The 13,281-nt window shown below is 40.5% G+C and overlaps 2 protein-coding genes across 3 annotated transcripts; one reads left to right on the top strand and one right to left on the bottom strand.

Moving 5' to 3' along the window:
* Window positions 1-47: 47 nt before the first annotated feature.
* Window positions 48-4,192, top strand: LOC124301377 (coiled-coil domain-containing protein 112-like). Of its 2 annotated transcripts, XM_046756338.1 has the most exons (5): window positions 48-298; window positions 373-482; window positions 560-1,415; window positions 1,528-1,752; window positions 1,847-4,192. In XM_046756338.1, exons 1-5 carry the CDS (start codon window positions 48-50, stop codon window positions 1,860-1,862), a joined length of 1,458 nt encoding a protein of 485 aa, XP_046612294.1. In that variant the 3' UTR covers window positions 1,863-4,192. The 2 variants fall into 2 exon arrangements, with proteins under 2 accessions (XP_046612294.1, XP_046612293.1); XM_046756337.1 differs by having other exon boundaries at window positions 1,528-4,192.
* LOC124301371 (nipped-B-like protein) lies at window positions 2,037-11,596 on the bottom strand. Its single transcript, XM_046756307.1, has one exon. It carries the CDS (start codon window positions 11,532-11,534, stop codon window positions 4,890-4,892), a length of 6,645 nt encoding a protein of 2,214 aa, XP_046612263.1. The 5' UTR covers window positions 11,535-11,596; the 3' UTR covers window positions 2,037-4,889.
* Window positions 11,597-13,281: the final 1,685 nt, after the last annotated feature.

Below are 13,281 nucleotides of genomic sequence, written 5' to 3'. Positions count from 1 at the left end.
TGACCGCTGTGTTCCGCGACTGTTTCTGAACTCTGAACACTGCAAGTATGGATAAGAACTGCACCCTGAGTCCAGAAAGGCGTGACAAGAACCCGACGCAAGTCAGGGGTGACTCGAATAATGGAAAGAGAGTTCCTGTTTTGACCAAAAAAATTGAATCCTCGAGGGAATATAGAAGGTTGAAACTACAAGAGGATTTTTTGGAAAAGGATCTTGCGTCAACGATAAAGCGTATGAAAATTGACACCGATATGATTCATGAAATAACCGAGTACCGGATAAAAACGCTCGATGAAAGGTAAGAGTGCGCATATCAAATATTTACCTTCTCCAATTTGCTCGTCAAACATTCGTTTTCGCACGTTGTTCCAGGCAGCCAAGCTTGCAGAAATTGGAGTGGACGACCCTCGGTATTCTGAATGAGTTAAGATCGGTGAAATTGATGCTTCAGCAAACTGATCCTTCGGCGATTCGAAATCTAGGCGAGTGTTTGAAGTACAATTGCTCTACCCAAAACGAACCCACACTATTAAATATACCGTTTCACCTGTCATTTTAGATATAAGCGACTTTCGTTTACGGCTAATGAGACTGTCAAACCAGATCGAGGTCTTGAAGGATGTGGAAAAAAGTCTCGCTAAACTCGGCGAAGAAGAATCGGCGCTAGATTCCGATCAACGAGCATTCGACAGAATACTTTTCACCGGAAACACAAACAGAGCTCCGAAACGAACCGGAGAACGGAAGTGCCCGACTCGTACCGGGGTAAACGATCAGTTCATTGAGCTCGTTGCTCGCACCGGTCACACGCAAGGATGGTCCGAAGATGATCATTCCGAGTTTCTCAAGGTAAGGAGGAAGTGCGATTCGGTTCCGAACCTCGTGACCGAAATGCGCGCGCGACGAGTTCACCTTACAAACGAGCAAGTGATAAACCACGAAGCGTGGTACAAGCTGTATACGGAATTGCGACTGAAACGCAAGAAGGACATCGCCGAGTGGCGGTCAAGGCGACAGGACCTCAAACCGAAAGCCAACGGGGAAACGGAAGGGAACGAATCTTCCTCTTTTTCTCATGGTTGTGCCCCTGCGGGTGGAAAAGAATCTATTCCTCGATGCAGGAGCGCTGACACAAAAGCGAGTGTTGCAGAAAAGAAGCAGAAAATCGACGCATGGAGGGCAGAAAGAGCGAGGAAGGCTGCGGTGAACGATGAGCAGAAGAAACGTCTAGAGATTGAAAAGGCTGATAAGGAGAGAAGGCGACGGCAGGCGCTGCGAAACGAAGCTAAGACTAAACTTCAAGAGTTCGATGACCGGGAGACAGCGAGAAAATCGAGGTCAGATCCGAACTTACAGAGAAAGGAGATTCGTACGCACGTGAGGTCCGAATCACTGAAATTGTTGAAGTCCTTCAGGTATATATTTTTGCCACTTCTTCATTTCACTTTAGTGGGAAACAGTCGATACTACGGTTACCTATAATAGATTCGCCTACCCGCTTATAATTCGCGCAATTTCGTAATTCAGAGAACAGGATGAAAAATTCATTCGAAAAAGGCTTAGCTCTCTGAAGACTTGGCGACAAAGTTCCGCTAACTCTGTAGCTCCTGATTCAAGGCCCCTAAAGTCGAACGTCTCCTCGGTCACGACTTTATTTTTACCAACGAAAGCCTGGGAGCAGAGATGCAAATTGGAACAGAAGGCGGACGACTCCTTTGGCAAAGTCAATTACATCAAAGATATCCAAAAATTGTCAGTAGGAACGAATGACTAGTGAATTTTGTTTATTATTTATTTATTTATTTTTTTTTTCCCGTTCTGACTTCAATTTTATTCTTCTTTTCAGAGCTCCTCCGCGATGAAAATGGTACCGAAGACTTATAGTAAATGTGATAGGATCTGAGATAACGTATATGTATATTGCAATAACCACATATGAAAATTTCATGTCTTCAGTATAAAAATTCTCGTATTTGTATAATATGTTCACATATGTGTTTATTTTCTCTCATACGAACGGAACCTTTTTTTCTTTCATACGATTTACATAATAAGTTATGAGTAAGTGCGCGTCGATTCTTATCCAAAACAGTTTTAGGGTTATACTGGGTTCCATAAGATTTAATAACTATGTACCTATATCGTGTGGATATAACGTATACAACAATAATAATAATAATAATGATGATGATGATGATGATGATGATGATGATGATGATGATGATGATGATAACAACAACAACAACAACAATAACAATAATAACAACAGTAAAGTATGCGATAAAAGGAAAGAAACGCTAATGAAAATCACGTAGCAGGTGAATTGTTGCGGGTAACATATTAACGCCGTTTCGACTTTACTCAAATATATAACATACTTTCTATTTACCTTTTGTTTATTTTATTCATATTTTTTCTTTTTAATTATGATTACCAAATACAAAAACATAGGTGCTATGTGATAATGTTATAATACAAGAGTGTCGTCATAATGTTATATTGGACACAATCGCTCTAGTCTGGGCAGCAACATTCTGTACAACGTAATGCGAAAACAGCTCATTCAAATACTTACGAGTTAGATTCTTATCGGTAGAACTATGTATATACAAGTATGCATTTTAGCATATACGTGTATATAATAGATTTTTTTTAGAAGTACCTTTTAGATAACCTTATTAAAACAAATTGTATATATATATATATATATATATATATATATATATATATATAATATGTATAAAACGAAGCGAACCGTTCTTCCTTCAAGTCTTTTTTTCTGCGCAACTTTTCTCGAGCCAATTTTTTTTTTTTTTATCTTTTCCTATCGTGTTTTTTCCTCTTTCGTTTCTTTTCTGTTTCTCTAGTGCGCAAGTCGTTTTATCTATGTACACGCTCTGAAAATGTTTGCAGAATGGTAGCAGATTGTTTGCGATTTTTAAAAAATATAAATATATGTAATATAAATCAAGTGAATAAAAAATAAAAGTTCTGACTTCTGCGCTTTCTCTTGCATTTCAATGGTAATAAGTCCCTTATTTTCGTGTAAAAAAAAATGTTTGTCCAAGTCGAAAGAAAAATATTTGGGATTCCTCCCCCTTCCCGAGTTTTATATACGTATGAAATTACTGGTAAACAGTTTGGCGTTCAAAAGGAAAAAAAATAAAGAGACAGAAGAATAAATTTGACAAAATAATTGGCTTTTGAAGATCTTTTACTGATTATAAAAATCGACTTGATTTAATTTCTCGTTTAATTATTAATTCATGGTTTTCTTTTTCGGAGAATCGCAAATCTATCGCATATAATATATTTAACGTTAATCTACACACGTACAAAACTTATTATACTGAGAAAACATTGAAACGGATCAAATAGCATTCGTTTGACAAACTGTGCTGCGGTGATTTTAATAATTATTACGACTGTTAGAGGTCGTCAAATATTTGACACCGGAATGGATTGTTTAAATCCATCAAGATTTCAAATACTTTTCGCAAAGCTGCTACCACCGCCGCATAATTTGGCACGAAAATCAAATAAAATAACCCTATATACGCGAAGTTTTATGTACACATATTACAAATAACTCTTTATTTGTTGTATTATATATCTATAGATAATGCATTTACTACATACACTCTTTCTTTAAGAAATGAGATTTGCCTATTATACACGAGAATAGTTTTACCCCATAGTCTCTCATCGCACAGTTCAGTTCGCAATTACGATTTTTAAATCAGAAAGAGACAGAGACAGCGTGGATTATGTGGTGGGCATGTTTCTTTTTTCGATTCATGAAACAAGCTTTCAGTTCAATATTTATATCCCCACATTCAGGTTAGTTCTTTCAAAGAAAACCAATAAGAATATTACAATGTCCCTTTTTTTCGTTTTCATTATTTTATTCGGTAATTTTCATATTTATTACTATTATTATTGTTGTTATTATTACTATTATTATTACTGTTATTGTTATTATTATTATTATTTACATAAAAATCTTATCGAAATGAATCTAGTAACGAGACTATTGTACTTTGGATCTCGGAGAAAAACTTGGCTCGGAATATTCCGTCGAGATGGTTTTGACGAGGAAAGAAAAAAAATCTCAATGCATCGGATAAAAAATATTTCTCCTACCAAAGCCAATCAGCGGATGAGATCGAGATAATAAATAGCAATGTTGTATGTCTAAGGAAAAAAAAATATAAAAAGAAAAGAGCTTATTAAGAATGATTGCGTGAAAAAGGTTTCGAAAAAGAAAAGTGTACTAAAATAAAATAGCATCCGAGCAAAGCTATTCCCCCTGAAATTTGTGTGGAATTTTTGTATCTTCCTTTCTCACATTACACAGTGTAGGTACAAACGATTCATTAGTACGATAAATCCTTTGCGTCTGTAACTTGACCATTAGAAAGAATAGATGATTACGTTATCATTTTTTAATTATTTTTTTTTTTTCGAAAATAGTCTCATTGTATTATGATAATTTTTTATTTCTTTCTTTTTATTCGCATCCATTTTTCACTGGGTCAAACTTTTTCCGTGTCACATATTTAGCACGTCGCCGCACTCTTGTGTCCTATTGCACACTAAATACGAAAAAAGCAAGATTAAAAAATAAAATTGAGAAAAAAAACATCTGGCATGAAAAACGCCTTCGAAAATGAGCGTCGGGGATAATAATAGTAATAATAAAAAATAAGACAAAGAAAAGAAAAAAATCCCACAAAACACGCATCTGGCATGTCAACGTTTTTCATTAAATGAGAAGAATGATTGTTTAGTGTGTGTATATATATATATAATTTATATATATAATTTATATATATATATATATATATATATATATATATATAGATAATTTAGTTATTTACACTCGTTTTTCACACTAGAAAATCAGGGTCACTATAGTCCTCAGCACTTTCGCTACTGTCTGAAATTCTTCTCCTTTTTTTCTTCTTGTGCTTTTTAACCTTTTCCGTTTTATGGGTACGATGCTGTTTTCTGTGGTCCTTGTTTTCGCTGTGGGGGTGTATGGTTAGTTTAGGTACACGTGGGGTGGTTGCCGCAGCCTGTGGAGCTGCGGGGATTGAATTAACAGAGTTAACTTGAACCGCAGGGTTACTCATGTTAATCTGATTCTCATTTAGCTGTCTGTTCATAGAGTGAGTGGGTGTGGCGTGAATATCTGCAACAGTTGGTAATCTACCGCTAGCAGCAGTTGGATCAATTTGATTGGCTTTTTGTAAAGCTTCAGGGTTTCCCCCCTCCTCATCGGGTTCCTCAGGATCAAATTTGAGCATCAATTGCTTGAAGTCGAGGTATTCTTTTATCAACTTCTTTTTACCACTTTCGTCCAGCTCATCATTATTTGTACCATCTTTCAGTTTCTGTAGCGTTGCTTTAGGCCGGAAGTGGAGATTATTTTTTCTACTAACAGCCTTCTCGTAGACCTTCGCAGATTCTGAAGGTGAATACTGTCCAATTTTAGCATCCGTGAATCCGTAAAGATCTTTGAGATGCTGTCTCAGAGTAAGCAGCAATAAAAAACCTTGACTAGCCGTTATATACTCCCTGAGTAATGTCGTGTCTTCCGGTAACCTTGCCATTATCGTTTCCTCGTCTTCTTCGTCATCCTCTTCATCCTCAATATTCGGTAAAACTGGAATTGCCAGTGGTTCTCCATCAGGCCCAAATTTCATAAGCGAGGGATGCTCCTGCTGTGGCTGCTGTTGCTGCACCTGCGATTGCTGGGGATGAATCTCCTTAGGCAACAGGGCCTCCTTGAAAGACTGTAGGAGATTTGTGCCAGACATTGAAATGATGATGTCGATATTATGGATGATAAACAATGGCTCATCCTGAACCTGGTAAGTGAAGTAAGACAAATTGTCTGCCAGATAAAGCATTTGTGACAAACTTGTCTTCGCACTTTCGTCAAACTGTTTAAGGAAAGAGAGAACAATCGCCCTCCGTTGCTGCTTGGTATTCCTAAGTATGGTGTACAGAAAACCGTTGAGAGCAGATGGAAATTCCCCCTCCTTTATTCTCATCCCTCTAACGGTATCGTCGTTTTGCAGTATCTTCTGAAGCCGGTAGCTCAGCCTGATTCCAAACTGTGACTTCATGTGTATGAAGCCTGGATATTTCTTCTCAATGTCTTGCAGTTGTTTGTCGGCACTATGACTCACCATCTTTTCGCAATCTGTACTCATGCAAATCAGGTACGGAACTATTTGCACAGGATGTACGAGACCCTGAGCCAATATCAGCTGGATTACCTTGAGAGCAGCGTGCCTCACAGATACATTTATATGAAGGAACGACTCCAGTATCTCTTTTAGGTACAACTGGATTACCGTACTAGCCATACCCGATGAAACGTCGCCCATTTCCTTGAGGTTCTCTTGCTTGGACAGCTTAGCCCATTCCTGATCCTGTTTTATCATTCGCTTTTCTTCCTCTTGCAGATATACTTCAATGTTGTTGAGGACCTGTGACCGCATGTTGATGGGCGCATTTTCGGAAGTGAGTAAATGGTGATAAAGTTCTTTGAGCTCGGGTGTCATCATGAATTCGTAGTGCCTGATGCACAATGAGCCAATAGCCGAAAGTGTGAAAAATCGTATGTCGTCGTTATCCTGATGCACAAAGTAGCTCAGCGTCTCAAAAACTTGGTCCTTTATATTCTCTGGTAGGCCCTCGGTTACTTCCTTATCAGTGAAGTTGAAATGCCTGAGCAAAAGTCCGACAGTGAACAAAGCGCGTCTGAAAAACGGTCTATTCTTCTGCAGAATCGGATTGGTACGATTTTTCTCATACAACGACTTGTAGTCGGTCAAATGTCCATAATATTTCTTAAAGCAATCGCGTATCAGCTTGAAATTCCTCGTTACATTGTTTACTATAGATCCCAGACAGGAAAGGCAACTTGCAACAACAGACTTATCATGGAGTAGAATCAGTTTGACAGAATCCTCTTCGAGCTGAGCCAGAAAGGTTTCGCTGGGGTGTTCCATCAGCGGAACAACAAGCTCTAACGTGTGAGCGACACTGCTTATTATCTGATAGTCACCCTGGGTCTGGCATTTTAGACTGAGATAGGGCTGTAACGTTATCGCATGGTTGACGAGGAGCTGCGGTCTTATTTTTGCAAACAAATATAGCGTAGTTAAACAGGCTACTAGCCTTTGCGATGAGCCCTTCTTCTCAACTTTCTCAGCATCGTCAAGGCCCGTTTCTTCAAGTCTTAATACATTCTCGATAAGACAATCAACGATCTGCTTGCAGGCTGTGAGCAACGCCTTAGGCGGCTCAGTCATTGTCTTTGTGCTATCCTCTTTGTCCTCTTTAGGCTTGAACAAGCTCACCAGGAGCTGCTCGAACCACTCAAGTCCCATGTCCTTGCTAGCAGTAACGACATCTGTGATGTTCATCACCTTTCTAAGCAGTGCCTCGGAATCTACAACAGGTCGTTCCTTGACAGGAGTGAACCACATGTTCTGAAACACTTCCATGACCAGTTTTCTTATTCCCTCTTCGTCGTTAACCCTTCTGATCATCTTGACGCATATTTCCGGTATTTTGGGGAAATTTGGGCACTCCATACATATATCCTTGAGTATCTTGATGACACGCTTTCGCACGCTGACCCCAGTGTCAAGAATTCGCGTGGAGAGCATATCGTAGTATTTGTCAATCAGCTCTGGCCTACTTAGGACAAATTTACCAACGAGATCGACAGCTGCTTCGCGAACAGACGTGGACAGGTCGAAAAACGAGTGTTTTACACCAAGCTGCATGTCAACTCTGGCCAATACACTCGAATCAGCCTCGACAATCATTGTAAGGCATTTCATTGCCTTGGTGCGAATAGCGATTGAAGATTCAGTCAGAACGTGAAGTATCTGCTTGAGATAGCGATCGAAGCTTTGTGAGAAGGGCCGCTTCGATGCAAGGTACTGTGATATCAATTCCGCAGACTTATAGTCGATGTAAGTTTGTAGTATATCACTTTTAGCGGTGGAATGACTGTAAGGTCTTATCTTATTTATAATTAATTTCTTTTTTAGTTCAATGAGCCGATATGACTCTGAGTTTTTCTGTTCATTGTTGTCATTCTCATCCGCGTCACACTCATTCTCATCCGATTCACTTTCCTCATCGCTGCTGAGATGCCTATTTTTCTTTATTGACTTTTTCTTCTGCATCTTTTTTGTTGGCGTATTTTTTGTCTGGCCAACGCGAGATTTTTCAACTACGGTATCTCTGTACCATTGTGCTAGGTAAAAGTGCCTCGCATATCCTAGAGCAGCGTCGTTCGTTCCATTTACTGCGAGATAATCGATTAGCACTCTCTGCAGAAATATCGTTCTTTCTTCATCCTCACTGATCCCAACAATGTCCTTATCCTTTGTCACCTCATAGTCAGTGTCTTTCTGCTGTTCAGTCTTTATGTCTTTTACTATCTGATCGATTGTCGACAGTTTACAGTGCGAGTTTACTGCATCCCTGCGCAGTCTGGCAGCCACAACGCCAAGATATTCAATGGACGCTATCCTGAGCGACATGTCAGATCCTTTGTTGGAAAAATGGCTGACAAGCAAATTCCCCAGAAGACTGAGGAGCAGTTCAGCGGCAGGCCATTCAGGTTTGTTAACAGTCGCCAACAGATCCTGTACAAAGTTTTCAAACAACGGTCTGTAGTCGATTTCCTCGCCTTTGCTTCCACATTTGTTTAGGAAAACATTCAAAAAATTTCCAGCTGTTCTTGTCGCAGTTTCGTACTTGTTGAGTATAAGAACGTCGATGTCAACCTGGTGGGATTTCTTCTCTTTTTCTTCACTCTTCTCATCGTCATCTCTCGCCTGTTTATCACGTGGCATTAAACTCTCCGGTAGAACTACGACACATTGAATTAGCTGAAGAACCAAAGCAGTAAGCATTTGTATATAATCTTCAGAGTTCAGTCGGTAAGTCCTAAGACTCCTTTTACTGCTTGGGAGCCGTGCTATTGAGGCCAAAATATCGTCGAGTAGCAATCGCCTGTGTTTCTCATACTTTGTAAAAATAACTGTTACAAGTTTCAGCGCACTCAGCTGCAGCTCACTCACAGATTCGACAAAGAAAGGAGCAACACCCAGAGTAGAGGCATGTAGCACACTTGTGTCGGTCAAGACCTGGATACTGAGGAGTTCGGCGAGCAGACCAACAAGCACGTGCATTTTATTATAAACTCCAAGGATACTTTTCTCCCTTACTTCTTTAGTATGGGCTCGTTTTTTTCTACCACTGGCATTAAAATTTTCTGTCTTGTTTTTAGAGTCTATTCTGTAAACAGGGTCAAACGAAGGGTAAATCGTGTTCTGTAGCTGAAATTTCATAAACAGCACAATTCTGTCTATAACGTCCTCAAGGTAAACATGCTTAGACATATTTTGTGACGTCATGATGTAGAGAGCGGTAAGTGATGCATCAACTGCACGCTGCACCCTCTCCATGGCGAGTTCCATCCAGAGGCGGCTTTCATCTATGTCATCATCTGGATCAGCAAGTGGCGAGACTCTAGCGCCGTCACGTATGTTCTTCTCCAATATGTTGAGAAGTCTGACCAAGCGGTCAGGTGGGATAGATTCCATAGCCCCAAGACCTTTGAGCTTGGCAGCTTCGCTGCATAAGTCGTGAAGCTGATATTTAGATATGAGCATTTCAGGAGCTACGTCGCCGTCATCGTCAAGGTCAGCTGTTGCTGCAGCGTCTTCAGTGTTTTCAAATATCGCGTCTATAGTTCTGTTGAATCTCTGATACGTGTTAGTGTCCATAAGCTCCTCAACGCTGAGTTTATGCAGTACTGGAACTAGTTTTCTTTCTACTTTCCTGATCTTAGGTTTCGTCGGTGAATTTGGTTCTTCGTCCTCTCTATAATCGTCATCATCGTCTACTATCCTCCTGCGTCTTCTTTGGGTCTTGTCCTCCCCTTTCTTTCGCTCTGCTCTTTCTTTTTCTTTCTGGACCTGTCTCTCCCTGGCTCGTGCCTTGAAGTGCTTGTTATTCCTGCCTATTTCCTCTTCGCTCTCCGAATCACTCTTCACCTCATTGTTGCCTCCCATAATGCCCATTTTTGCTGCAAGGTTCGGAGATTTCTCCGCAAAAGCGCTGAGGCTCTTTTGCATCAGAGCTTGATCGGCCAGTGACAATCTTTTCAACATAACAATAGGCTCTTTCATTTTTTCCACTGGCGTAGCTGCCAGTGGCAGCGTTGCTTGGCTCACTTCGCTCTTGGCGAGATTATTATTTTGAATGCTCGAAGGATTCGTCATTCTATGTGGTGAGCCGTAAGTTTCGTTTGCTTCGTTTACTAACAGGTTAGGATTAGGGTGAACCGGAATTTGCTGCAAATTATGAATGACATCCCGGATCGGCATTTGTGCAGGATTCCGCCTCTCGTCCAAATCATGCGATATAGGTAGTTGAACGTCCGGAAAGCCAGTTACCGGATCCAGAATGAACTGTTGATTATCCTGAACGCTGTTATTGACATTATCAAGTTGGTGGGATTCTAAGGGGTGAGGTAGCTGCTGATTCAGTACAGGATCGTAAATACTTTGTTGTACGTTCATACTATGATGATGAGTAGGAATTCCAGCGTGCATTGGTGAAGTATGGTGTATATTGTGCTGAGGCGTGAGACCGCCGACGTGATGCTGAGGTGTGATGTTGCCCAGAGACGTAATTGCGCTATTAGGTGAGCTGAGATGAGCCGGGGAGTAAATATTTTGTTGCGGGTTCATCTGGGAAATTGGATTCACACAGTTGACATCTTCCTGCATATGTTGCGGCGTCGTCGATGCTCTGGTTTGTTCTGTGATGACTGTGGCTCTTGGAGAAGGCGAGGGAACAGCAAATGGTGACATTTGCGAAAGTTCGGCGTGGTTCTGAGGCGCGATACTCATCCGAGGATGCTGTGGCTGGGCCACTGCTCCTGGCGGTGGCAAAACGATGCGCGCAGCAGCCGGATGAGCAGGACTGCCCTGAGGAGTGTGGCGTGATCCTGACGGGCTCGAATAAGATGGTGAAAACTGTCCGTAACTGGCTGGCGACTGATTGGGGTGCATCAGCGAAGTATTTTGGGTTGTCCAGTTCCGCGGAGAGTTGTACTGTGGCCCTTTAAACACGTGGGGATTTATCTGAAGTATCGCTTTCAGCAATTCCGGTGTATTTTGCTGGGGATCTACGAGCTGCTCGGTGTTGGCGTAGTGGTCCTTGAGCTCAATGTGGTCTGAGGACGTCTGCGAGAGAGAGAGAATTAACTGAGGCACTAAGTTCTCATCCCTTGCACTAAGAAGTATCTGCGCCTCCTGCGCCACACGTGGATGAAACAAAAGCGATTTATTTGTCAGAGTCTGCGGAAGCGGCGTTGGCAAAGGCATCTCTGGTAACAAGTCAGTCAGACTTGCTATGCCCGCAAGGGTAGTTATCGGTACACTCGGTATAACCCCATTCATTTTGGCTAGGATTTGTTCTGGCATTACAGCCCTAACGATAAATTTATTTTTCTCTGGTATTTTTTGTTCGTTTTTGCTTCCACCCCAATATCAATTATTCCAAATTCTCTGAATAGCTCACCTCAGAGATGGATTGCGTTAAAACTAAACGATTCTCGGCTCTGCTATATCCGCGTCTCTGACGTTTCGATATTGTAGATGCAGCAGCGGAATACCAACTTTCGACGGAGCGCTACATACAAGCGCACTATCAATCAATAATATCTTCGAGTCTTCAAACTTTCTACCAAGCTTGGGAACCCAACAAAGTCTCTCTAAGTTCCCATTGTTGCTGTCACTAAGAAGTCAGCCAAATTTAGATGACGCTCTAGGGTCCTGCAACAGTCGATTCATGTTTGAAGTACGGCCCGTTACTACCTGCAACAATTGAATTTAAATTAAATTTACATTTTTTACTGAACAACATGGATAATTATTAACTAACGTACAAGTTGATGTTCATTGTCAAGTAATAGATAAATCATTAATGTATCATTTTACCGTTGTCGCAAATTTTCAAGGAGGCGCCGAGGTTGTGATCTTGAAATAATGTAAAAATCTGAAATGTGCAAAAAAAAAGGCTACATAATTGAAAAAAGAAGCATGCAAAATAAATAAAACTAAGAACTAATTTCGGTAAGCTAAATGAGTGAACTGTGAAATAAATAAACAATAACTATAGACGATGGTATCATCGCATGCAAATATGTGCATTAAATCAAGAAAAGTCATCAACTTATCGTGGTAACTAGTTCGGAGCAATAGATGATAACATTGCATAACAAACGTGGTTAAAAATGATTAAAGATGCTATGGTATTCGCATCAATTTGTGCTATTTGTAATATTGTTTAGAAATTAACGAAATATAATCGCGCCAAAGTTAGCCTGACATATTGAGGGGGGTGAGGTAAGGGTGTTATTCGATTCTTGAATGAAAACAATACTAGTTTTGAAAGTTATGAAAAGTCAAGTTCGGTATGCGTAGCTAGGTTTGATTATCAAATGCATGATATTTCTCTTACCAAGCAATACCGCTGATTATTTATACGCTGGAATGCGCGGTGGCCAATACTGTTTTGGCGGGATGCTGGTGTATTTTCTTTAGTCGAAAATAATACGGCGTGATGATATTATAGGTTGCCGATCTTTCACGTCCATCGGTGTCTCGGTTAGTTGAACGAAAAGACTTTTTCTCGCAGCGAAATATCCACTCAATTGTCATCCGCGGCTGTGGCCTACATGATTCTCTTAGGCCTCAAGTCATATCGTAACAAAACAGACGGCAATCAACACCATGCACTTGTCACTCTCATTTCACGAGACACCTTGTACTTATTTAGAATGCGGGGGTGATTAGTTCTAAGGATTATTTTATTTACGGGGTATGAATACCAAGAAAATAGACACAAAGGCGTCCATTTTGATCACCAGCGAGTTGGCGGAAGTGGCGTAGTAGGTATAAGGCATCAATGTATAATGGCAGAACTCCCAGGTTACGTTTTACCGGCTGGCGTATGTCAGTACACAACGTTGCATTCCTTAGCATTATTCCATCCTATGAAATTAATTACACATCTAATATTTATACGACATATGCTAAGTGAACTCTGGTCAAACGATTTTCTCTTTTCTGGATAATAATAAACTCTACCTCACGTACTCAATGGTTGTATATAGTTTCATTTCACCACTCGCAGCTATCTACAAGCTGCATAGTCTTTGCTCGTGTA

The sequence above is a fragment of the Neodiprion virginianus genome, chromosome 3, assembly GCF_021901495.1.
Source record: "Neodiprion virginianus isolate iyNeoVirg1 chromosome 3, iyNeoVirg1.1, whole genome shotgun sequence".
Lineage (NCBI taxonomy): Eukaryota > Metazoa > Arthropoda > Insecta > Hymenoptera > Diprionidae > Neodiprion > Neodiprion virginianus.
The sequence above is the reverse complement of the archived record's forward strand: the minus strand, read 5'-3'. Positions and strand labels throughout refer to the sequence as shown.